Source organism: Vipera berus (assembly GCF_964194415.1).
Source record: "Vipera berus genome assembly, chromosome: 1".
NCBI classification, from domain to species: domain Eukaryota; kingdom Metazoa; phylum Chordata; class Lepidosauria; order Squamata; family Viperidae; genus Vipera; species Vipera berus.
In genome coordinates, this window is record NC_138202.1 from 13,265,576 (window position 1) to 13,290,170 (window position 24,595).

The 24,595-nt window shown below is 41.5% G+C and overlaps 1 protein-coding gene across 9 annotated transcripts in view; it reads left to right on the forward strand.

Annotated features, from left to right (window-relative positions):
- AP3D1 (adaptor related protein complex 3 subunit delta 1) overlaps positions 1-24,595 on the forward strand; it is a gene marked incomplete at its 3' end in the record, with an annotated part of 63,773 nt that overhangs the window by 15,005 nt on the left and 24,173 nt on the right. For all 9 annotated transcript variants that reach the window (XR_014024525.1, XR_014024526.1, XR_014024527.1 and 6 more), the window contains 19 exons: positions 714-794; positions 1,382-1,462; positions 2,495-2,602; positions 4,325-4,454; positions 6,042-6,181; positions 8,741-8,814; positions 10,801-10,850; positions 10,997-11,046; positions 12,965-13,013; positions 14,863-15,008; positions 15,348-15,496; positions 16,268-16,498; positions 16,654-16,885; positions 19,591-19,736; positions 19,951-20,092; positions 20,487-20,558; positions 20,674-20,749; positions 22,787-22,986; positions 24,316-24,389. Coding sequence is in view for 6 of the 9 variants with exons in the window: in XM_081312993.1 (XP_081169119.1) it covers positions 714-794; positions 1,382-1,462; positions 2,495-2,602; positions 4,325-4,454; positions 6,042-6,181; positions 8,741-8,814; positions 10,801-10,850; positions 10,997-11,046; positions 12,965-13,013; positions 14,863-15,008; positions 15,348-15,496; positions 16,268-16,498; positions 16,654-16,885; positions 19,591-19,736; positions 19,951-20,092; positions 20,487-20,558; positions 20,674-20,749; positions 22,787-22,986; positions 24,316-24,389 (2,231 nt within the window). The remainder of the gene's footprint in view (positions 1-713; positions 795-1,381; positions 1,463-2,494; positions 2,603-4,324; positions 4,455-6,041; positions 6,182-8,740; positions 8,815-10,800; positions 10,851-10,996; positions 11,047-12,964; positions 13,014-14,862; positions 15,009-15,347; positions 15,497-16,267; positions 16,499-16,653; positions 16,886-19,590; positions 19,737-19,950; positions 20,093-20,486; positions 20,559-20,673; positions 20,750-22,786; positions 22,987-24,315; positions 24,390-24,595) is intronic.

A 24,595-nucleotide genomic window follows, 5' to 3' on the forward strand; every position in this document is an offset into this window, starting at 1 on the left:
TAGACGCCAAAGGCGCACGGAACGCTGTTACCTTCCCACCGTAGTGGTCCCTATTTTTCTACTTGCATTTTTACGTGCTTTCGAACTGCTAGGTTGGCAGAAGCTGGGATGAGTAACAGGCGCTCACTCTGTTAAGCGGCACTTGGGATTCGACCCACCAAACTGCTGACCTTCTGATCGACAAGCTCAGCGTCCTAACCCACTACATATGTATTAATAAATAATAAACAATACATGTATTAATCACTCTATAAGCTCAGACTGTTTCCCAACTATGTAGCACTTTTATTTTTTTATTTATTCATTAATTGATGTTTTTACAATTTATTCCTTTTTTATTACAAGTTAGAATTCTTCATATGCCATAGTTGTCAGCTAATGAGCTCTTGAACATTGATCATCATCCCAGCTCAGCTAACTATAAAGACATTATTGAACAGTTTGAGTACATCTTGGTCAGTATGCCCGAAGGACAACCCAAGCACAGCTTTATTCAGGATATGCTTACGTTGCTCTGTGCAAACTACGTTTCTGATGTAGAGGCTATCGTGCAACCAAAATATGTGGCCCATAACTCAACAATCAGAAAATATTCCTATATAGAAAATATTCAGGCAATTACTTTATGCATTAAAATATATTTGAACTTTGATTTGTCCCTTGTTTTTAGATTAATGTCTTGTTTCTCCTCCCACATCTCATCCCTCTAATAGTTGCAGATGCTGGGGTATGATATCAGTTGGGCAGCATTCAACATCATTGAAGTCATGAGTGCATCCAAGTTCACCTTTAAAGTAAGTGGTCTATGTATAAAAGTTGGAGTGTTAGAAACCATCAAGAATTGTTGTTACTGAGGACTTTTAAATTCTGTGCAGAATGACCTTTGCTTGTCGAAGCTGAGACCATAACAGTTTGTATCTCTTTTGTTATAAAGTGTAAAAATGGGCTAAATTCTACTCAGTAAAAGTTACTATACAATCTTGTTTTGTGTCAACAAAATAATATTTACTTTATAAAATTCTGATACTGCTAGTCAGTAAGATGTGTCAAAAGCTATGCAGGGCATTGAACCCCCATCATTGCTAGATGCCTTTTTTTGGGTCCCTTTTTAATTTTGTAATTTTGATATTGCCCATATATTTAAACATCCTTTTACAGTTAGGTCTAGAAAGCTAAACTATACACCCAGAACCATTTCTGTATTTCTCCCCTGTCATTTTATATCTATTAAATTGTGTTTTATTGACAGTCCCATCTGTTGCCCTAATGCAACTCTTTTGTACCAACTACAGTCTATATTTTACTAGACTCCTTGTTTCTCAGATGATGGCCACAACTCTATTGAGTCTTAGATAGTGATTACTTTTTATCCATTTTGCAGAGGATTGGATATTTGGCTGCCTCTCAGTGTTTTCATGAAGGGACAGATGTTATAATGCTGACAACTAACCAGATCCGAAAGGTAAATTCCCCAAAAGAGGCTTGCATCACCTGCATTACACTTATGCTGGGCTGTACTCATCAAAACACTTTAAAAGTAGACATAATAAAGTCAGAGCTTTATTTGACTCTATTTTCAATGTGATAGGGTTGAAAACAATTCAACTTCTTTCAAAAAAGACTCTTTCTTTGTCTGCACCAAGGCAATGACAGTTAGATGTGAGGAACACTATAGTTGAAAAGCCCAATCTTCATTGCCTCTAACTTCTTCGCAGAAAGCAGAGCACCAAGAAGGGTCTCCATAGATGACATCAGTAAGCAAACAGATTCATCTGAATGATCAGTCAATAAGAAGAGTTTCTGGATATTTAAAACGATGAACAGTTAAGGGAACTAGGTATGTCTAGTAGGCAGAAGTCCATGAGTCATAAAAGAGCCGAGGTTGCCTACCTCTGGTCTAGCCTAACAAAGAAAAGCCTTAGGGGTGACATAATAGCTGTCTTCCAGGACATGAGGGGTTGCACAAAGAGGGGGTTGACTCCCAAACACCTGAGAGTAGGACAAGAAGCAGTGGGTGGAATTTCATCAAAGAAAAATCCAGCCTGGAACTAAGGAGAAGTTTCCTAATAGTGAGAATAATCAGTGAAGCATCGCTGGAGACTTTCAAGAAAAGATTGGACAATATTTGTCCGGGATGGTATAAAGTCTCCTTCCTTGGGCAGGTAGTTGGACTAGAAACTTCCAAAATTCCTTCCACTCTGATTACTTTATTCCACTCTATTCTGTTCTTATTCTAATAATTCTAATAATTTTAATTCTAATAATTCCAATTATTTCTATTCTATTCTAAAAGCCAAAAAGAGTTTTCATAGATGATGCATTATGTTTTGGAGAGTGGGCCCTTTAGTAATTGACATTTTCAAAAGTATGTATGATTGACAGCGAATTTTGAATGTGAATATTAAATCTGTAGCGTACTTCCAAAAATTTAAAAATTCTATTTTTTTTCTCATGTCCCCTCTCTTTCTCCCACCTTTCTACCTTACTGTTCTAGGACCTGAGTAGCCCCAATCAGTATGATACTGGAGTTGCGCTAACTGGTTTGTCCTGTTTTGTGACTCCCGATCTTGCCAGAGATTTGGCAAACGACATCATGACTCTGGTGAGTAGCTGGAGAGTGGCGGTCCACACTATCTGCATTGTTCACTCTGAGCAAAGCTCTTTGAAGTTCCAAATGAGGAAGAAATATTTTCAAAGCAAATGAATATCAAGAGCAGCTGACTCTAGGAGCAGTGGAGATGCATTTTGTGGTTCAGTCACATGCAGTGAAATGTTTCAGAAAACAGTGGTTACATACATAAAATAAAAATGGTTTTTTAAAGATGCCCTAAATTGAATTTAACTCTTAGTGACTATAACAACAGCTTTGTAGAGTTTCTTGGCAACAGTGTAGGCATTATTGCTATTCCTATGGGGAATTTTTTTAGTCTTTCCAGTACAGACCATAGCCCTAGGATTTTCTGTTTTTCTCCTGTCCAAGTACTAACCGGGTCCAAACCTATTGAGTGTTTTGAGACTGACTAGGTAAGAAAATAGATTTCTGGTGCTTAATCCTCCCATTTTTTGATTATCTAAATTTTAAACCTGTAGAGCACGGGATCCTAAACTTTATGCAGTCACATCTCCCTTTAGTGTACTCTTAATGTACACACCTCCTCTAAAAATCCAGACATCAAAATGAACACAAATTAACAATGAAAACAATACAATGGAACTTTTTATTTTTAATAAAGACATAAAAACATTTTTAAAAAGGTCCTTCGTACCTTTCTTGGCTTCTGTCTACATTTTTTTTTATTTATACAGGGTTTTATTTATACAGGGATAAATTTAATCTTTTTTAAACTTGGTTTTTAACTTTTGTATTTTTGGTTTTTAATTACCCTGTAAACCGCCCTGAGTCCTTCGGGAAAGGGCGGTATATAAATGTAATAAATGTAAATGTAAATGTAATGTAATTTCCCCCAGGGAGGAACGCCCCACAATTTGGGAAACCCTGGCGTAAATAAATACAATAAAGTCAAAGAATGGGAAGTTTTCAAGATTTCATAGGATTAATTCAGTTACTAATGGGATTCCAGTCTAGTTTCACATGACACAAATTGATTTTTTTTCAAGGCAACCAAACTTTATTCAAATGTTATTTGAAGAATAATTAACATCCGTTAATTTAACATACTTTTATTTAAATGTTATCTTTTTAGTTATAAACAGGAATTCATAATGTATTACCTTTTTATTCAAACATCTTTCTTAGCAGAAATATTACATTTGGATTCTTTGAAATTATTAATGTATTTATATATACCTAGGGTAGCAAATTGTTAGTCCCTAAGCTAGAACAACCTATCTGTTGTCACTAGTTCTTTTGACAGGTAGCATAGCGTTCTTTTCCTTTCATTCTGCCCCCCCCAAAGCAACCTTCAGAAAGCCTGTTTGCCAAAACCTATGGTCAGACACTTGTGCATGGTGCATGTACAGCATATGTGCATTGAATTAGATTCCAAGGCTTATTATGCTGCAGATCTAATTAGGAAGCTGTTTTCCTCCCAGGCTGTGAAACCTCAAAGATTATTAAAAGCTATGAAAATCCCCAGATTTTAGATGTGATAAACTTCTCGATGCAAGCTTATCTAGCTGATAACAGATAACAACATGTCCGACAATATGGCTTGAAATCACATTAAAATGGATGCTTCCTTCTTGCCACAGCAAAGAAACTCCTCTGAACTTTAGCGTGAGGAGTGTTTTCTGAAGGATTAAATGAAGGAGTCTTGGGTTAATTACTGCGAAAATACGTGTCAAAAGCTTTTTCTCTCTGCAGATGTCTCACACAAAGCCTTACATCAGGAAGAAGGCAGTGTTAATCATGTATAAAGTGTTTTTGAAATATCCCGAATCCCTTCGGCCTGCATTCCCCCGCCTGAAGGAAAAACTGGAAGACCCAGATCCTGGTTAGTGATCCAGAAGATTCTAAGCTGTTTGGGACTCTTGACCTGGGAACAAGGTGTACATTTAAAGAAATCTGGATAAGGTCTTTCGCAGTAATAGAGATGTTACTTGTATGCCAGATTCCATATTTTTCTACTGGGGATGCTATAACATTCCAGGACCAAAATAAACAGCTTTCTGCGCCATTTATTTACGCATACGCACAGGGTGATTGTGAAGTGCAAAAGAAAATGTAGGACAGATTAACTCATCAAGCTCTCAAAGCTTTACCTTGCTTCCCAAAAATAGTTTATTACGATCGTTGCTGGAGCTAAATTAAATATGCCGATTCGCACAGCTGTTACCTACCACAGCAGCTTTGTACCTCATGTCCCCATTTCCCTCAGTAAACCTCTGTGAAATACGAAATACGCCTTGACAGGTAGGAAATTTTGACGTGGGGATATGCATAAGTGTGTTTTTTTAATTAAATTTAGAACGTGAGAAGACAATAGATAGTCATTTTCTCTCAGATCAGTATTTGCTGCTCTTTTAAAACAGTCTTATTATTGAACTAGGGGGGGGAGTGTTCTATTTTCTATGCCAGGGACCCCTAATGTTCTACTTTTCTGCCTTCTGACTTAATACTATCCACCCCATGCTTTTCTCTAGGAAGAAACTCAGGGTTACCGACTCCTGGTTACCGTCTTCCCCGTTTTACACTCTGTCCTTGTAGCGTGAGGGCTAGCTCACCTTTTCCTCAACTTAGCGCTGTCAAGCTTTAGCAGGGGTGTCAAACTCAATTTCATTGAGGGCCGCATCAGCATTGCAGTTGCCCTCAGGGGGCCGGATGGGTATGGCCAGGGTGGGCGTGGCCTACTGGGTGGACGTGGCTAGAGTGCGTATGGCCTACTGGGTGGGCGTGGCCAGCTCTACATCGTTCGCATCAAGGGTGCCTATGGGGGCCCGGGCAGGAGTGGGACAGATCTGAGGGTCTCTGGCAGAAGGAGGGTCTCTGGGCCAGGACCAAGACAGTGGGGGCCGTTCCCTCACTGTTTCCAGGATGGCTTCGCGGGCCGCATGAAACCACTTCGCGGGCCGGATCTGGCCCCCAGGCCTTGTGTTTGACACGTCTGCTTTAGGGCATGCTGGCTGTTATAGTTCAGTGCATCTGGAAGACCAAGTTATAGGAAGGCTGGGATATACAGTGCAGGACTTCGGCATGGATTCCACTGGTAGCCATGAAGCTCTTATTGACTCTGAGCAAGCTACTCAGCCTTCACATTTCTATTAGGGTAAAGAACTTAAATGCTCTGCCAGTTTAAACAGTAACATAGTGGAAATGAGGTGGCTTTCAAGTTTGAACTAGATCTTGTGAGCCTGTCTGTATTTCAGATACTGTACAGTTAGAAATCTCCTTTCGTGTGTCATTGGAACATTCTTGTGGGGCAAGAACGGGATAGACTTCTTTTATCTCCAAATACTTCTGGGTTGTTTTACATGGATTACCTTGCACATTAATTAAGAAAATAATGTTGCTGTAATTGCTGTGCTTGAGCCCCACAGCCCCTCTTACTGAGGTATTCCACCCTCTTTTTTTTTCTCTCCAGGTGTCCAATCAGCTGCTGTGAATGTTATATGTGAGCTAGCCAGACGCAATCCAAAGAATTATCTTTCCCTTGCTCCACTCTTTTTTAAGCTGATGACATCATCCACCAACAACTGGGTCCTTATTAAAATTATAAAATTGGCAAGTATTAGCAGGTCCTGGTAGCTGGTGTCTCTTAGCAGTATATGTGGTGTGAAAAACACAATCCTGTCACTTCAGAGGTGTAGCAGCTGATACAGGCAGATTGGGCGGGGGTGGGGGGAAAGCAGCAGACTGTAAAACTGGCTTTGGAGGGGAGTTGTTGATTTTTAGGCAAGAACTAGTATAAATCTGATAGGCCGGTAGAAATGTGAGATTGCAAAGCAAGAATGAGCAGAAAAGATTCTGCTTGCTGGTGATTCCATTACTGGTTGTTTTTAATTTCTCATCTTTATTTCCAAAAGCATCATGGTTACAAAAAGACAACACAATGAATTAAACAGATTGAGTTTGCATAGTCAGTAATACATGGACTAGAGCCTGTTGATCATATACAGGTAGTCCTCGACTTATGACCATAATGGAGCTTACCCATCATGGTTAGTCTTGATGGTCGTAGAAGGGGTTGGTCATGACATTTTCTGTGACATTTGTTAAACAAACCCATAGTTTGCTATGGGCACAGTTTTGTCAAAAAAAAAGTAAGTGCTGGTTTTCAGCAAAACTGTTACAAACTGTCACGTGACTGCAGGATGCTGCAAATGGCCATAAATGCAGCCATGTTGCCAAGCACCCACATTTTGGTCATATGACCATGGAAGAGGTGACCGTCGTGAATCTGGATCATAAGTAGCCCCAAGGTAAAGTCTGGCATAACTCTGAATGGTCACTAAGCAACTGATTGTAAATGAAGCACTACTTTATGGTGTTCACACTACCAGAGTCTACAAGATCGCTGAGGTCCCTTCCAGCTCTGTTATTCTATGTTCTATATCTATGTGTGTCCCCTGGCAGAATGGAGCAGACAAGTTTTAAATGGTAGATGTTGACCTTCATGCTGCCAGTGTGAATGTTCCGGAGTCCTATCTTTGGCCATTACAGAATAGCAAAAATGAAGGTGTCTGCAACTCTATACTCTCTGCTGTGTGTGTAAGGAAGGATAGGATTAAGAAGTCTGGGGTATCTAATTTCTAAAAACGGCTGAAGGAGGTGCAGATGATTAAGGCAATTTTTTTTTAGAAAAAGTGGTATTTAATTTAATTTAATTTAATTTTAATTTTAATCCCATTTATATCCCGCCCTTCTCCGAAGACTCAGGGCGGCTTACAATTTAAGCACAAACCAATGTGCTTAGCAATAGCCTTCATTCTATGTATATGCCTGCTTATTAGGGCTTTCGGGGGCCCCCAAGCGGCATTTAACTTTAGAAAGCTGTAGTATAGATCAGGGGTGTCAAACTGTCAGCCCGCGGGCCAGTTTCATCATACCGCAACCATGCCCATGTGACGTGGTGAGTATGACACCTGTGGTATAGATAATATTTTCCCTTTTGATCTCTATATTAAAATAGAATAGAGCTGGAAGGGACTTTGGAGGTTTTCTAGTTCAGCCCCCTGCTTAAGCAGGAGAACCTATACCATTTCAGACAAGTGACTGTCCAGTCTCTTTTTAAAAACTTCCAGTGGTGGAGCACCCACGATTTCTGAAGACAAGCTGTTCCACTGGTTAATTGTCCTCACTGTTAGGAAGTTTCTCCTTAGTTCCAGGCTGCTTCTCTCTTTGGTCACATAATACAATGTAACAGGATACTAAACCCAAGGCTAAAATGCTCATAAATTTTGCTGTATAGTTTATAATTGTGGCTTTGAAAAGGTGCTAGGCATTTTTGGGTGAATAATAAAACAATTATTTGTTTATTAATCATTAATAGCCAGACGGAACTTCTGTGTTTGAACATAAGTATCTCTCTGATTATCACTTGCTACTGAGCCATTGTTGGATGAGTTTTTGCTTATATGTCCTTGTTGTGGGCTTCTCAGAGATATCTTTCTGACAATAATGGAAAGATAATGGATTGACTGACCTTTCTTACAATCTAGCAGAATTCTGGAATCCTCCTTTATTTTCTGCAATCACTATTTAAGGTCAAAGGCTGGTTTTTAAATCCAAACAATTTTTGTTAGCCTGCTAATTTATCTCCCTGGTCTCCACAGGGTAGAGGTATGCTGATCAGATCAAAGATCTGTGTAATCCAGCCTTGCCTTTCTACACTATGCAACCAGATACCAGTGGGAAGCCAACAGACAAGAGATAACTATAATATAACTCTTCTCTTTCTGAGCTAATGCATAAAGAGAAATCCTGCTACTGTTGATGGAAATAATGTAATTATTGTGGCAAGTAATACTGGATAGTTTCACCCATGCTGCTAAACCCTGATTGGTTGGTTTACATCATTCCTTGAAAGTTCCCACACATTATTTATGCTAAACAATTCATAGGCTTGCCTATCACCCTGAGCTAAAACCAAGCAAATCATTTTATGGTTAAGATTAGGCTGAGCACTGTGCCAATTCATTTGTTGGCAGTTAGAATTTCCCTAATACTGTAGTTTCCTGAAGCAGTTCAGTTCTTATCTATTGCTGTATGTCTAATCACTTTTACAGAATTAGCAAATATGCTGAGGCAACTACCAAGTAATTTCCTTTCTTTTTCCACTAGTTTGGTGCTCTCACCCCTTTGGAACCCAGGCTAGGAAAGAAATTGATAGAACCCCTGACCAATCTAATACACAGGTAAGTCAGCTAATTCTTCTAGATTTTTTAACTTGATGGTTGTGGGGGGAAGATGGCTCTAATCAGCTCTGTATATTTTAATGTCAGTATTAAATAATTCAGTAAAACTATTTGTGCTTCTGGGTAAGGTTACTCATTGGTATCTGTGTATTGACATTGGTTTGGTTGACTTTTTCATTTGCCACTATTGTGTAATTTTTAAACATGATTCCCCCAGATAGCACCAAAAAAGAATGTTATTTTATCCCTTTGAAGGTAGTACAGGTAGTCTTCCATTTATGACTGTAATTGAGCCAGGAATTATGGTTCTAAGTTGTGGCTGTTGTTAAGTGTGACTGTGTAATTTTACATCCTTTTTTGCAGCAGTCATTAAGTGAACTAGTGTTCCGCAATGGGCATTTTTTGCTGAAATGCTGGAAATCAGCAAAAAAAGTGCTGAAGATTATGGTGATGTGACTGTGGGATACTGCAAATGGTCGTAAATGTGAGCTGGGCCAAATGCCCCAAATGGGATCATGTAACTACAAAGGGGATGAATGCGGCCATCAGAACTACCTGTAGACTAGATGGAAGAAAGAAATGTAAATTTAATCCTGTTTCCTTTCACAAAATCAACTTTCTAAAGTGGATAGAATTCATGGCAATTTTATCAATATTTTAAAAAGTAGTCTGCTTCCAAGAAATGAAGCAAAATGGACAGTATGTATACTCTTGACCAGGGGTCCCCAACCTGTGGGCCATGGCCCACTACCGGTCCGTGGCCTATTCGCAACAGGGCTGTGTGAGTGGCTGGCTGATGTGCGCCAGCATCGCAGGGGCTCGGGGCTCACTCATGTGAGCTTTGTGGGGGCTTGTGGCCCCACTCATCTAAAAAAGTGGGATCGGAGCTGTTTGGATCCCCGGGGTGGGGATGGGGATTGGTGATCCAAAGAGCAGATGGTACAGCCAAGAAGGCTTGTCTCCTGGGACTCATCAAATGGTCTTAATAGATGTGACTCAAAGCATGCAGACTCTTGTCAGATCTTAGAAGTGGGCAGACATAATAGAACAAAGATGAAGCCTAAAATAAGCTTTATACAGGCAGTCCTTGACTTACAACACTTCATTTAGTGACCTTTCAGAGTTACAACGACACTGAAAAAAGTGGCTTATGACCATTTTTTACACTTACAACCTCTATTGCATCCCCATGATCATGTGATCAAAATTCAGATGCTTGGCAACTGACATATTTATGACGGTCGCAGGGTTCTGGAGTCATGTGATCAACTTTTGCAACCTTCTGACAAGCAAAATCAATGGGGAAGCCAGATTCACTTAACAACTATGTTACTAACTTATCAACTGGAGTGACTCACTTAACAACTATGGCAAGAAAAGTCATAAAATGGGGCAAAATCACTTAACAAATGTCTCAAAAACAGAAAATTGGGGCTCAATTGTTGTAAGCTGAGGACTACCTGTAGTTGACAGCTGCCACCCTGAATTGCACCCTGAGAGCCTATTGATAACCAGTACAACGTGTGTAATGGAGATTAATATCATGGCATGCCCTTGACTGCTGGTGGAGTCACATTTTGAAGTAGCTGAAGCTTCTGAGTGGTTTTCAAGGGCAGCTCACGTAGACTTTAAAATAATTTAGACAAGAGATGACTAAATCATGGATGACTGTGAATAAGATTCCCTGATGCAATAATGAGTATATTTGAGTACACAGAGTGGATTTGTTTAAATTTGTTGATTAGGTTTTTAAGAATCTAGTTACAGATGAAAAACGTAGCTTAACTTTTGTTTTTTAAAATTCATATTTTATTTAAAACCAGGTTGTTAAAAAGTGCAAAAATCAAAGCCCTTTTTTTCTTTCAATGTTTTACACGCCTTAGTTTTAAAATGTAGAAACAATACATACAGTCATTTTTTCTGATCTTTTTCTGGGGCTAACTGTTTCTCATAATGTAGTAACTTAAAGTGTCTTTTTTTCTTCAGCACTTCAGCCATGTCACTCCTTTACGAGTGTGTGAACACAGTAATAGCAGGTAAGGGAAATGTGACTGAGGGACATTACATTTTCTAAATAATAAAAAAGAAAAGGAAATACTTTTATAAATATCCCTTTGAGAGTTAACTTTTTCCAGATAAGTAGACTGGAAATTAAACATGTGTATCCTTAACTCTTTCACAGTGTTAATCTCTCTTTCCTCGGGAATGCCCAACCACAGTGCAAGCATCCAGGTAACTTTTGGTGTCTGTTTCTTGTTTTGTGTTGGATTTGATGTTGTGCCTTAATTATACACCTAGAGTGGGTGCATATTCTAGAGAAGACATGTTATACAATCTGTGCAGGTGGCTAGATGGTTCCTGTTTTACATTTGAGTATCCCCAGAACACACCAAAGAATTCAGGAGCAGATGGTCCAGCTTAGCAATGTAATTTCGGCAATATGTGGGACATAGGGATGTCATCACAATTCCCAGGTATACAGTGGAAACACACTCTTGAGGGATCGTTGGGAAGATTCTCCACGTATGGCTGCTGTCTAATTGTAAACAAAGTCAGTAGGAGCCAAAATAGGAACGCTGTCCCATGTCAAGATTAGACACATGTCCATAGCAGAGTAAGCCATTAAAAATATTTGACTGTGATAGCTGAGTAACATTTTATATTCAGTGTATACCAGCAGTATCCCAAGTGCAAGTTTGCTTGGGTCAAGGAGGGAGGCAGGAAGGCATGCAGATGCTTTTATGCTTCCCTGATGGTTCTCAGGATTTTCTACTGTATGGAATTCAGAGGTTATAGCACATAGTCGTTTGGAGGGGATCATGTGTCATTGGATCATTCTGGCAACTGGTTGTTAAACGATAGATAGCATTACTTTGTTTATTTATTACAGCTAATACCAGCTTGCCAAGGTAAACTCGGAACCCAATCCATTTCACGTGTCCCTTAGCTTAATTTTACATTCAGCCCATCCAATAAGAACTGACGAGAAAGCCTGTCCCATCATTGAAACAATGTCATCTGACAAAACCAAGGAGACTACCCTTCTCTGACACTGTGCCTGCCCTGTGGAACAGCCCCCTCCTCACCCTCCCATTGATGGCTACCCTGTCTGCTTTTCATAAAACTCTTTAGGCCTGATTCGTCCCCCAGGTTGTTATATCCATCTTGATTTTTTGCATTAGTATAGACCAGGGGTAGGCAACCTCAGCTCTTTTATGACTCATGGACTTCAACTCCCAGAATTCTGGGACTTGAACTCTATGAGTCATAAAAGAGCCGAGGTTGCCTACCCTTGGTATAGACTGTATGTGTTGCCTTGTATGAAATTTGTCTTATTGCTGTTTTACAATGGCTTTAATTTTAATGTTAAGCTTTGGTTTTTAATTGTATGAAACCATTAGTCCTATTTGATTGGGATGGATGAGTGGGTGGATGGATGGATGGATATTAAAAAAAATAACCTCCCCTGCATTAGATCCATTCAGATCATTGACAGGAAATATATTTCTTTTCTGTGCTGCTTTAGAGGATGTGCATTAGCAGGAAAATGAAAGTGACTGAGACTTAAGTGGTGGAAAGAATGCTGAGGGTGTTAGAGAGAATGAAAGGCTGTTCCATCCACTTTTTTATTATTATTATTTTTATTTTAGATTTTTTATCCCGCCTTTATTATTTTTATAAACAAATCAAGGCAATGAGCATATCTAATACTCTGTTCTCCTCCTATTTCCCCCACAACAACAACTCTGTGACCTGTGTTGGGCTGAGACTGATCCAAAGTCACCCAGTTGGCTTTCATGCTTAAGGTGGACTAAAACTTGCAATCTCCTGTTTTCTAGCCTGGTGCCTTAATCGTTAGACCAAACTGATTCTTATTATTATGGCCACATCGACTTCTTTCTGTAGCCCTATCGTGCAGCTCCCCTAAGGAAACTCAGCCCTCAGTAGAACTGGGCTGCCTACCCATGTTCAGATTAGAGCAGGTCCCCCCTGTGTCCTTAGTGGTCCACCAGGAGTTGTTAATAGAATGGTCTTCCACTATTAACAAAAAATTGCTGACGTTTACTAAAGAATAGAAATGCTTAAGAAGTAGAGGGAGGAAAATCCTTGGCTTTGCAGAAGAGGTTAATAATATATGTTGTCTCTGCAGCTCTGTGTGCAGAAGCTGAGGATACTGATAGAAGACTCAGACCAAAACTGTAAGTATGCTGCCATCTTGGAAGGTAGTAGCAATTGAGGTCAAGAAACTGTACGGCACTTTATTCTAAAATTGAAAGAGCTAAAATGGAGAGAGAAAAAACACCATTCATTTTGCTTCTGGTGATGCTCTTTCTCTCCCACTTGTGAGTTTAGAGAAAGCCTATGGTAAAGTGAATAGGCTTAAATTATGGAACGTTTTGCTGAATATAATAAATACAGTATATAATTATAGTAAAATATTTATAATACAGTGATTAGTGAATGGTTCAGCATTGAGCAAGGAGTAAGTCACAGACGTGCAATGTTCCCTTGGTTGCTCAGTTTATTGAATGTTTTAGTGATGTTAATGATGTATTAATTTGGGATACAGTGTATATATATGTACACCAGTGTGCAGATGATATGTGTTTGCTGTCTGAGAACTTAAGTGAAATTCAATGGATGTTAGATTGCTGGTGTAATGCAACCAGGAACATGGATCTAAAAAAGAATGTAACAGAAGCCAAAATTGTTAGGTTTGACAGGAAACATGAAGTAACTGCTGCACATAAACCTAGAGCACATGAATTTGTATAGCAGAAATTTTGCCACAGATGGGAAAATGGATGGGGAATTTTGAAATGTATATATGCTTTAGAAAAATGTGGATAATATGTAAGAGTGCAATTTATCAAAAGGTGCCAAAATAGCCTAAGGCTGTGCTTTTGTCCACAATTGTTAAATGGAAGTGAAAGTTGGGTGTGTTATTCCCCCAAAGAAGTGATAGGTAAGTATTTATATATAAGAAAGGAGATGAAAAAGAATGTTTTATCAAAGGAAGAAAGGAAGGGGAAATGTTGATTTAAGAATGACAAACATGCTCTTCTTTTGGCACTCAGAGAGATTATAAAACAGCTTCTAGTGTGTTAGCCCTCCCCAAGCTGGTGCTTTTTAAATGTTTTACCTTTAGCAGACACTATGATTGGGAATTCAAAGAATTCTGTGATCTAGAGGATTTCAGATCTGAGAAAACTGCACAATGGGGGACTTGCTTTTTCTTTGTTGTTATCAATGATAAATTCAAAATAGTGCTCTTTTAACATCATTGGTGATCTTGGTAAGATGATGAGGGTCGCGATGATGAAGAAGAATCAGTTGCAGGTGCCTCTCTAGTCCTGGCATCTCCGAGTAGTATTAGCAAGCACTCCTGTCTGAAAACAGTGGAGAGCCTCAGTAAAGGTAAAGGTTCCCCTGCACATGCGTGCTAGTCGTTTCCAACTCTAGGGGCCGGTGCTCATCTCCGTTTCAAAGCCGAAGAGCCAGCGTTTGTCCGAGGACGTCTCCGTGGTCATGTGGCCGGCATGACTAGACGCCAAAGGCGCACGGAACGCTGTTACCTTCCCACCGTAATGGTCCCTATTTTTCCACTTGCATTTTTACGTGCTTTCGAACTGCTAGGTTGGCAGAAGCTGGGACGAGTAACAGGCGCTCACTCTGTTACGCGGCACTCGGGATTCGACCCGCCAAACTGCCAACCTTCTGATCGACAAGCTCAGCGTCCTAACCCACTGAGCCACCACATCCCCGGAGAGCCTCAGAGGCAGGTCTAAATAGAAAATACAGAACTGGTCAGAACAATAAGACCAATGTAAGATAAGTGCATATGTTCCTTCTGCTGATGTAGTACATGCACTAGATCCAACAGACACGGGTAAAGTTAACCCAGTAAAATTTCAGACCACTCCTGGAATTTGATCCATTTATCACCATGTGTGTATGTTGTTCTTGCAGAAATGGAGAGGGCCCTTACAAGGAGTTTTTTGAATTGTGTTTTCTTTTGTGTGTGCATGTGTCATTTCTTTACACCAGTGAAGTATTTGGGATTGCTGGCAATGTCCAAAATCTTGAAAACACATCCTAAATCGGTACAGTCTCATAAGGATCTCATTCTCCAGTGCTTGGATGATAAGGATGAGTCCATCCGCCTCCGAGCCTTGGATCTTCTGTACGGAATGGTAGGTTTTCTACTTAACTGTGCATCTTGGCTAATTTGTTTCTCTCAATAGCAAACTGTCTTCCTATATACTGGAGTGGCTAATATGGTCGTGCTAATAATGGGATGGAAAAAATGAATCTAAGATAGCTTATTAATTCGTTTAAGCAGTTTAATCCCTAAGCCACTTTCAAGGCAGCAAAGGAACTGGCAAGTCAAAAGTTTCCAGAATGAAGTATCTGGTGTAGCTCATGGGTTTTCTGCCAAGCTGCATCAAATAGGCATCTTCTCATGTCCTGTATACAGACCAACATTTGCTAACTGGTGCCTGAGTTTCTGTTTGTTTGGGTCCTTGCTACAGGTGTCCAAGAAGAATTTGATGGAAATTGTAAAGAAGCTGATGATCCATGTGGACAAAGCTGAAGGAACAACTTACAGGGATGAGCTGCTAACCAAAATCATTGATATATGTAGCCAGTCCAATTACCAGTACATCACAAACTTTGAATGGTCAGTATAACCACATACGTAGGTCCTGCTGTATAGCCTCAGGAGGATTTCAGAAGGTTATACAATGTTTTCCTCCAAAATAAAGTTTAAATCTTGCATAATAGTCCCTCGGGAGAAGGGCGGTATATAAGAACAAATAAATAAATAAATAATAGAGGTAATTCTCACTTAATGTCCATTTGTTCAGCACTGTTCAAAGTTATCCCAGTGCTGAACAAAGTGACTTGCAACCAGTCTTTGAAATTCCAGCCATTGCAGCACCCCCATGGACACATGAAAAAAATCCCCATAAAGGAGGTGTGGTGCGGAGGGCTCTTGAACCAAAGAATAGCTAATAAACCACATACTATGTATCCTATTGCTTCTTCTCCATTTCTCTTTTATGGATAGCATGTCTTCCCCTAATGTGGCCCCCCATCCTTAAATCTGTAGCTAATGGCTTTTGAGCAATTCTGATAAAGGCAAGGCAGAATAAACAAGAGAAAGCAGAAGCTGCCAATCACCATATAATGATTTGGGGAAGAGGAACTAGCCTGGGAATTAGAGTTTGAAAACCGAAAGCAAGCTGAGGAAGAAATTAACAAGCAATAAGTAGAGTATTTGAGCGAGTAGAAGCTGTAGGGATAATAAGAGGTGTTAACATTGGAATTGTTGAAAGTTTCAGTGTATATGAAGTGTGCGTGAAATTTGCCGACAAGCCTCCTGTTTATAATAATAGTCTCCCCTTGGTTTCTCTGCTTGCACATTGGTACCTCTCCTTATTTGCTTCAGGTACATCAGCATCTTAGTGGAACTGACCCGGCTGGAAGGTACAAGGCACGGCCATCTCATTGCCTCCCAGATGTTAGACGTGGCAATCCGAGTGAAGGCCATCCGCAAGTTTGCTGTGTCCCAGATGGCCATGCTTCTAGACAACGCTCACTTGCTAGCCAGCAACACGCAGAGGAACGGGATCTGTGAGGTGCTGTACGCTGCAGCTTGGATATGTGGAGAATTCTCAGAGTAAGTGCTCAGGAATCTAGTTGTTTGAAAAGGAAGGGTTTTCAAGAGGCCAGGTTCTCTCTTATCCTTGATGCCTGAAGCGTTTCTTGTGACTCCCCTTTTCCTGTCCCGAACAAGAGGGAAGGAAACTCCCTAAGCTTTCCTCTTTACTTCAGACACCTTGAAGAACCCCAGCAGACTCTGGAAGCCATGCTGCGGCCTAAAGTGACCACGCTTCCGGGCCACATCCAAGCAGTTTATGTCCAAAACATGGTGAAGCTTTATGCCTCGATTCTGCAGCAAAAAGAACAGGCTGAGGAGAAGGAAGTGGCCCTGGAGGCAACCCAGATGATGATTGACCGTCTGCCACAGTTTGTGCAGAGCGCGGATCTTGAAGTCCAGGAGAGAGTAAGAAAAATCAGGCTCTTTTTTTATTATTTTTTGCCAAGTTGGGTTTTTACCTTTGCATTTTGCTGAGTTTGGAATGAAATAAAATCCCCTTCCCTTCCCTTCCCTTCCCTTCCCCTTCCCTTTCCCTTTTCCCTTCCCCTTCCCTTTCTCCTTCCCTTTCCTTCCCTTTCCCTCCCTTTCCCTTTCCTTCCCTTTCCCTTTCTTTCCCCCTTCCTTCCCCTTTCCTTCCCCTTTCCTTCCCTTTCCCTTTCCTTCCCTTTCCCTTTCCCTTTCCCTTTCCTTCCCTTTCCCTTTCCTTCCCCTTCCCTTTCACTTTCCCTTTCCTTCCCTTTCCCTTTCCCTTTCCTTCCCTTTCCCTTTCCTTCCCCTTCCCTTTCACTTTCCCTTTCCTTCCCTTCCCTTTCCCCTTTCCTTTCCTTCCCTTTCCCTTCCCTTCCCCTTCCCTTTCACTTTCCCCTTTTCCCTTTCCCCTTCCCTTTCCCTTTCCTTCCCTTCCCTTTCCCCTTTCCTTTCCTTCCCTTTCCCTTTCCTTCCCCTTCCCTTTCACTTTTCCCCTTCCCTTTCCCTTTTCCCTTCCCCTTCCCTTTCCCCTTCCCTTTCCCTTTCCCCTTCCCTTTCCCCTTCCCTTTCCTTCCCTTTCCCTTTCCCTTTCCCTCCCTTTCCCTTTCCCTTTCCTTCCCTTTCCCTTTCTTTCCCCCTTCCTTCCCCTTTCCTTCCCCTTTCCTTCCCTTTCCCTTTCCTTCCCTTTCCCTTTCCCTTTCCCTTTCCTTCCCTTTCCCTTTCCTTCCCCTTCCCTTTCCCCTTTCCTTTCCTTCCCTTTCCCTTTCCTTCCCCTTCCCTTTCACTTTCCCCTTTTCCCTTTCCCCTTCCCTTTCCCCTTTCCTTCCCTTCCCTTTCCCCTTTCCTTTCCTTCCCTTTCCCTTTCCTTCCCCTTCCCTTTCACTTTCCCCTTTTCCCTTTCCCCTTCCTTTCCCTTTTCCCTTCCCCTTCCCCTTCCCTTTCCCTTTCCCTTTCCCCTTCCCCTTCCCTTTCCCCTTCCCTTTCCTTCCCTTTCCCTTTCCCTCCCTTTCCCTTTCCCTTTCCTTCCCTTTCCCTTTCTTTCCCCCTTCCTTCCCCTTTCCTTCCCCTTTCCTTCCCTTTCCCTTTCCCTTTCCCTTTCCCTTTCCTTCCCTTTCCTTCCCCTTCCCTTTCCCTTTCCCTTTCCTTCCCTTCCCTTTCCCCTTTCCTTTCCTTCCCTTTCCCTTTCCTTCCCCTTCCCTTTCCCTTTCCTTCCCTTCCCTTTCCCCTTTCCTTTCCTTCCCTTTCCCTTTCCTTCCCCTTCCCTTTCACTTTCCCCTTTTCCCTTTCCCCTTCCCTTTCCCTTTCCCTTTCCTTCCCTTCCCTTTCCCCTTTCCTTTCCTTCCCTTTCCCTTTCCTTCCCCTTCCCTTTCACTTTCCCCTTTTCCCTTTCCCCTTCCCTTTCCCTTTTCCCTTCCCCTTCCCCTTCCCTTTCCCCTTCCCTTTCCCTTTCCCTTTCCCCTTCCCCTTCCCTTTCCCCTTCCCTTTCCTTCCCTTTCCCTTTCCCTCCCTTTCCCTTTCCCTTTCCTTCCCTTTCCCTTTCTTTCCCCCTTCCTTCCCCTTTCCTTCCCCTTTCCTTCCCTTTCCCTTTCCTTCCCTTTCCCTTTCCCTTTCCTTCCCTTTCCCTTTCCTTCCCTTCCCTTTCCCCTTTCCTTTCCTTTCCCTTTCCTTCCCCTTCCCTTTCACTTTCCCCTTTTCCCTTTCCCCTTCCCTTTCCCTTTCCCTTTCCTTCCCTTCCCTTTCCCCTTTCCTTCCCTTCCCTTTCCCCTTTCCTTCCCTTTCCCTTTCTTTCCCCCTTCCTTCCCCTTTCCTTCCCTTCCTTCCCTTTCCCTTTCCTTCCCTTCTTTCCCTTTCCCTTTCCTTCCCTTTCCCTTTCCTTCCCCATTCCCTTTCACTTTCCCTTCCTTCCCTTTCCCTTTCCCTTTCCTTCCCTTTCCCTTTCTTTCTTTTCCCCTTCCCTTTCCACTTTCCCTTCCCTTCCCTTTCCCTTCTATCTTTCCTTCCTTCCCTTTTCCCCTGTTCCTTTCACTTTTCCCTTTCCCCTTCCCTTTCCTTTTCCTTCCCTTCCCTTCCCCTTCCCTTTCCTTCCCCTTCCCTTTCACTTTTCCCTTTTCCCTTTCCCCTTCCCTTTCCCTTTCCTTCCCTTCCCTTTCCCCTTTCCTTTCCTTCCCTTTCCCTTTCCTTCCCTTTCACTTTCCCCTTTTCCCTTTCCCCTTCCCTTTCCCTTTCCTTCCCTTCCCTTTCCCCTTTCCTTTCCTTCCCTTTCCCTTTCCTTCCCCTTCCCTTTCACTTTTCCCTTTCCCCTTCCTTTTCCCTTTCCCTTTCCTTCCCTTCCCTTTCCCCTTTCCTTTCCTTCCCTTTCCCTTTCCTTCCCTTTCACTTTCCCCTTTTCCCTTTCCCCTTCCCTTTCCCTTTCCCTTTCCCTTTCCTTCCCTTCCCTTCCCTTTCCCCTTTCCTTTCCTTCCCTTTCCCTTTCCTTCCCCTTCCCTTTCACTTTCCCCTTTTCCCTTTCCCCTTCCCTTTCCCTTTCCCTTTCCTTCCCTTCCCTTTCCCCTTTCCTTTCCTTCCCTTTCCCTTTCCTTCCCCTTCCCTTTCACTTTCCCCTTTTCCCTTTCCCCTTCCCTTTCCCTTTCCCTTTCCTTTAGGCTTCCTGCATCCTCCAGCTCATGAAGTACATCCAGAAGCTTCAGATCAAAGAGGTCCCTGTGGCTGAAGAGGTGACTGCCTTATTTGCCGGGGAGCTTAACCCAGTAGCACCTAAAGCTCAGAAGAAAGTTCCAGTCCCAGAAGGGTAAGGTGCTCTGCATTTTTTTCCATTAGTCTCCAACTCCGTAGCATAAGTAGCCTAGACCCATCTCATAGCCACAGAGCTTACAAGAACCAGCAGATGATGTTTATGTGGGGTGGGGCGCTCGGCAACCTCTGTTTTAACAACAGGACAAAGATTAAAAGATCGGCTGCCATCTTCTCACATAACCTGAAACAGAGATTCGTTCCTTTCAAAGTTTGGATCTTGATGCTTGGATCAATGAGCCACCTTCAGACAGTGACTCTGAAGATGAAAAACCAAGGACCATATTCCACGACGAAGAGCAAAGGCATTCAAAGCAACGGCAGCCTGAAGCGGATGAGGAGGAGCTGGCCAGGGTAAGCTGGGGCAATTCCCGGGTACATAAGATGGCTGGAGGCAAGCTTCAAAGTTCATTGCATGGCTTCTTTCTTTTCTTTTTTTAAATGTCCTGAAGGACCCCCCAGGAACTTTGCGTGTGTGATTGCCAGGTTCTCACAACATTTCATTATTTTACAAGATTTTAATCATTTTTATTTGTTTTTTTTTAATGGGGAAATGCATTAAAATAGTTCTGGTCCTTTGATTGAGATACTGAGGCTGACTGATTGTATCTTGTTCAGTCTGTACCGGCTCTTTAACAGTGCAAGTGACTTTTCTACCTTAATCTGGGATTCTTAGTCTTTATTCAAGTGGGAGAGGAAACGTATTTGAATTTCCTTATTTTTGTTTGTTTGCTTTTTTGTTTTAAAGCGTCGAGAAGTTAGGAAACAGGAGCAGGCAAACAATCCATTCTACATTAAAAGTTCTCCATCTCCACAAAAGGTAAGCAAGGCTTATTTGGGGGAATGAAATAGTGACTTTTAAGTGTTTGCATGCATCTGTTTGACTGCTGTGTCTGTACATTATTGCTAAATTCCTCTCCTTTTGCTTTCTTCAGAGATACCAGGATAGCCCTGGTGTTGAGCACATACCTGTGGTTCAGATTGATCTGTCTGTTCCTTTAAAAGTTCCTGGTAAGAGAATTTTATGGTGAATTTCAGCATCATTTGCTCAGTATATCTCGTCTGTATTCATTGGTCAGACTTGAAGACCATTGTTTATATAATCATCATTCAAAATTAGGGAGATGTTAGGAAGCTTGGAGAAACCTCAAGGCTCTCAGAAGTTTGTTTTTTTTAAAAAAAAAGATCTGGTACAGAAATCTGAAAATCAGGTCACAGGGACTGAGCATAGTTAATAGAGAATTCTGGCTGCTTAGAGAAAGGCAGAAAAGTGGGCACAGATTCTGCTGTTTCTCTGTGAGAGTCAATCCCCAGCATTCTTGCCCTTTCCAGGCCTATTTATATTTCTTGACACAAATGCACATGTGTGTGTGGTACATATACCTCAAGTGTATGACTTTCACTTAGGACCGAAACCATGATAGAATAAACAAATTTTAACCATTTTGCAGAAGGCATGGAAAGACAGTGCTGAATGTATTTCTGAAAGAAACACTTTCCCGAGTGAGGGGCCACTACAAAAAAGGCCACCAACCTGGATGGGCAAAATAAGTTTGGCCATAGTTGTGCCTGACATAACATGTATATCTCAACTCTAAAGTTCTGGCCACATAGAGTCTATTGCAGTAATCCAACGGTGTAATGTTCAAGGCATGAATTGCTGTGGTCAGGGCAATTCATGAACCTTCTGAATTTGGTCTGTGTTGGTTTTTTATCAGTAGTAATTTTTTAAAAAAATGTACTTTGGTTAAAAAGCATTTAATGTCCTGTGGAATATAATACAATAAACTGAAATTCTTAAAAACAAAGTGCAACATTTAAAACAGCAGTTCAAGGACTGCAGTATGTAACTGGTTAGCTAAATCAGTCAGTTTACATCCTGCTTTTCAGTCAAAACCTTCCCAACCAGCTTTAAAAATAGTAGTCCTCGACTTAGTGACTGTTTGAAGTTATGACCAACCAGAAAGGGGAACTTACAGTCCAAAATTCCAGTAATCGCCAATAACCCGCAGCTAAATTTATGGCTGTTTGCAGTATTCTCACAGTCATGTGACCACATTTAACAATGCTTTTGCTGAAAGCCAGCAGTTCCGTTTTTTCAGCAAAACTGCACCAATAGCAAACCATGGATTTGCTTAATGACCACAGTGTTCATTTAACAACTGTCACAAAAAGCTCATAAAATCGATTCAGTCATGTAACTGTTAATACTTAAGACCGTAAAAGGCAGGATCCATTATAGTCGTAACACAACTCAACTATCTGTACTGTGACAGTCTCCATTCAGAATTTTAAAATCTAAAACAGCGGTCCCCAACCTTTATGGCTTGGTGGCCTGGTGGGGGGGAGAGGAACCGGCCCTCTCCTTGCACAAGTCCAGTTGCTTACGCGCATCAGACCGTTGCTTGCTCAAGTCAAGCTGTGCACATGCGCCGGCCAGCCACTCGCAAAGCCCAGTTCCACGGCCTGGTAGAGGGGTGTTGCCTGGGGTTGGGGACCCCTGATCTAGAAGACATAATACGCAAGGAGAAAAGGAGGAAGAGTGGGGAAAAGAAAAATAAGCAAGTTTGGACACTTCCAGGTTATAATCTTTATCACGGCTCTATATAATGAAATATTTCAAGTAACTTTATGAAATGACTGCTGATATGTGACAAGTTGAGAGATCTCAACTTTTTCTTAGTGCTATGTCTGTGTTTCTCAACCTGGGCCGCTTTAAAATGTGTGGACTTCAACTCCCAGAATGGCTGGGGAATTCTGGGAGTTGAAGTCCACGCATCTTAAAGCGGCCCAGGTTGAGAAACACTGTCTTATGTAATTAGAAAGATTGCAGGTGAAAATGATACGGTGAGATATCTTCCCTTCTCTCCTGCAGGATGATCAGTGATGTGTCTGCTCATCATCCATTAGCAAAGTTTGTAGCTTGTTCACAATGTGTCACTTTTTCTTGGAATTTAAATCGGGTTGCTTTTGACCACTTTAATTCAGTAGCCAGCCTCCATACAATCCCTTCTGGAGGCTACTTTTCTCTCTTCCGGGTCTTGTCAGGTTTACCAGCATCTGACCAGTATGTGAAGTTGGAAGAGGAGCGACGGCACCAACAGAAACTGGAGAAGGACAAGAAGAAAAAGAAGCAGAAGAAAGAGAAATGGGGCAAGAACCGTCGCCACAATTCCCTGCACACGGAGAGCGATGAGGATATTGCACCTGCCCAGCATGTGGATATTATCACAGAGGAGATGCCAGAAGTAAGTGCCGCAGGGCTTTAAGCCTTCCTTAAACCTCCATCCACCAGGCTAGAAACCAGGAGATTGAGAGAGCCAGTCCCATTTTAGGTATGAAAATAGGAGGAAAGGGTATTAGGTATATTCCTCGCCTTGAGTTATTTATAAAAATAATAAGGGCTGATAATAAAGGTTTATTATTATTATTATTATTATTATTATTATTATTATTATTATTATTATTATTATTATTATTATTATTAATAACTAAATGAAGGGCACTTTGGTTTACATTCCCGCTCCATTGTGTGACCCTAAAGCCAATTGCTAGGTCTGGGCCTAGCCCTGTGAATGGTGGCTATAATAAAGGATGAAGCACAGCCTCAAGTAGATAAAATTGCTCATTCTCTCTTTCTAAGTACCCTTTTTTCCTTCTTTCTCTTACTCTCCCCGGGAAGAAATAACCTGCCACAGGTTCAGATTGACCAGTGTTAGGTTTTGAATGAGGCCTAAAGTTATTCAAAATTAAGCTATCCTGTTCTTGATATATTTTACAAGGATGGCACAGCTTGTAGATGGATGTTTGTTTTTCAACAAAACTGGCTATTTCCCCAGCATTCATGTCTCCTTACCACCAAAGATGGTACTCAGCAAGTCTCATACCAAAGAATGAGCAAATGTGAACTTCAGCCAACACATGTTTTTTCCAGTGTTGCTTCCGTCAACAAAACTGCTTGATCAAAAGAGGGGAGGGGGGGGGGTTATTGAAATGGGACTAATTGGTTTAGAACACCATAAACAGAATAAATCTAAAGCACCCTTGAGGAACAGGAACATAAAATACTGTCAAATTTTGCCATTGTTGCACACACTCCAATTTTCGTCTCCCAATCTTGTACTTTTTATATATCTTTATTGGTAGTTGGTTTGTGTGTGTGTATTTTTGTTCTGATGTAAATTTCCTAATGATTTAGTAGGCAGGGAGAGACAGTATCTCAATTTCCCAGTGGTCATCTACATCTTTAAAATGAATAGTTTAGTAAAACTTTTACTAAATTACTCTAGGTCAGAGGTCCCCAACCTTTGGGGCACCGTGGACCAGTTACGTGGAGAGAGGCTTTTCCACGGACCGGAAGGGATGTGGTTTTGTGTGCTGCTTGCATCCTGCGGATGGGGCTTTCCTTGTTTGTGCAGACCGATACTGATCCTTGGACTGGGGGTTGGGGACCCTTGCTCTAGGTAACATAATAAAAGGCTTTGTCTATAAATCAAACAGGGATCACACTATCTTTTCCTTTGAGAATGGATACCTTTTATGTAAACTCATTTTCTGCCTCTTTTGCCTCTATTTAGAATGCTCTTCCCAGTGATGAGGATGACAAGGATCCAAATGATCCCTACAAGGCACTGGATATTGATTTAGATAAGTGAGTACAAATTTTGGCTCTTGCACAATCCTCTAAAATTCATGCCAAAATGTAGTGCCGACTGTGACAGAGAGCGGAATTTATTGAATGCTGAACATGGTGTACTCACTATGCTTTACATACATTAAAGTAGACAAGCTAAAGATTTGGGATTTGATTCATTCCTAAACGCCTGGTTTTACAAATTTAAATTACAGAATGGCAGC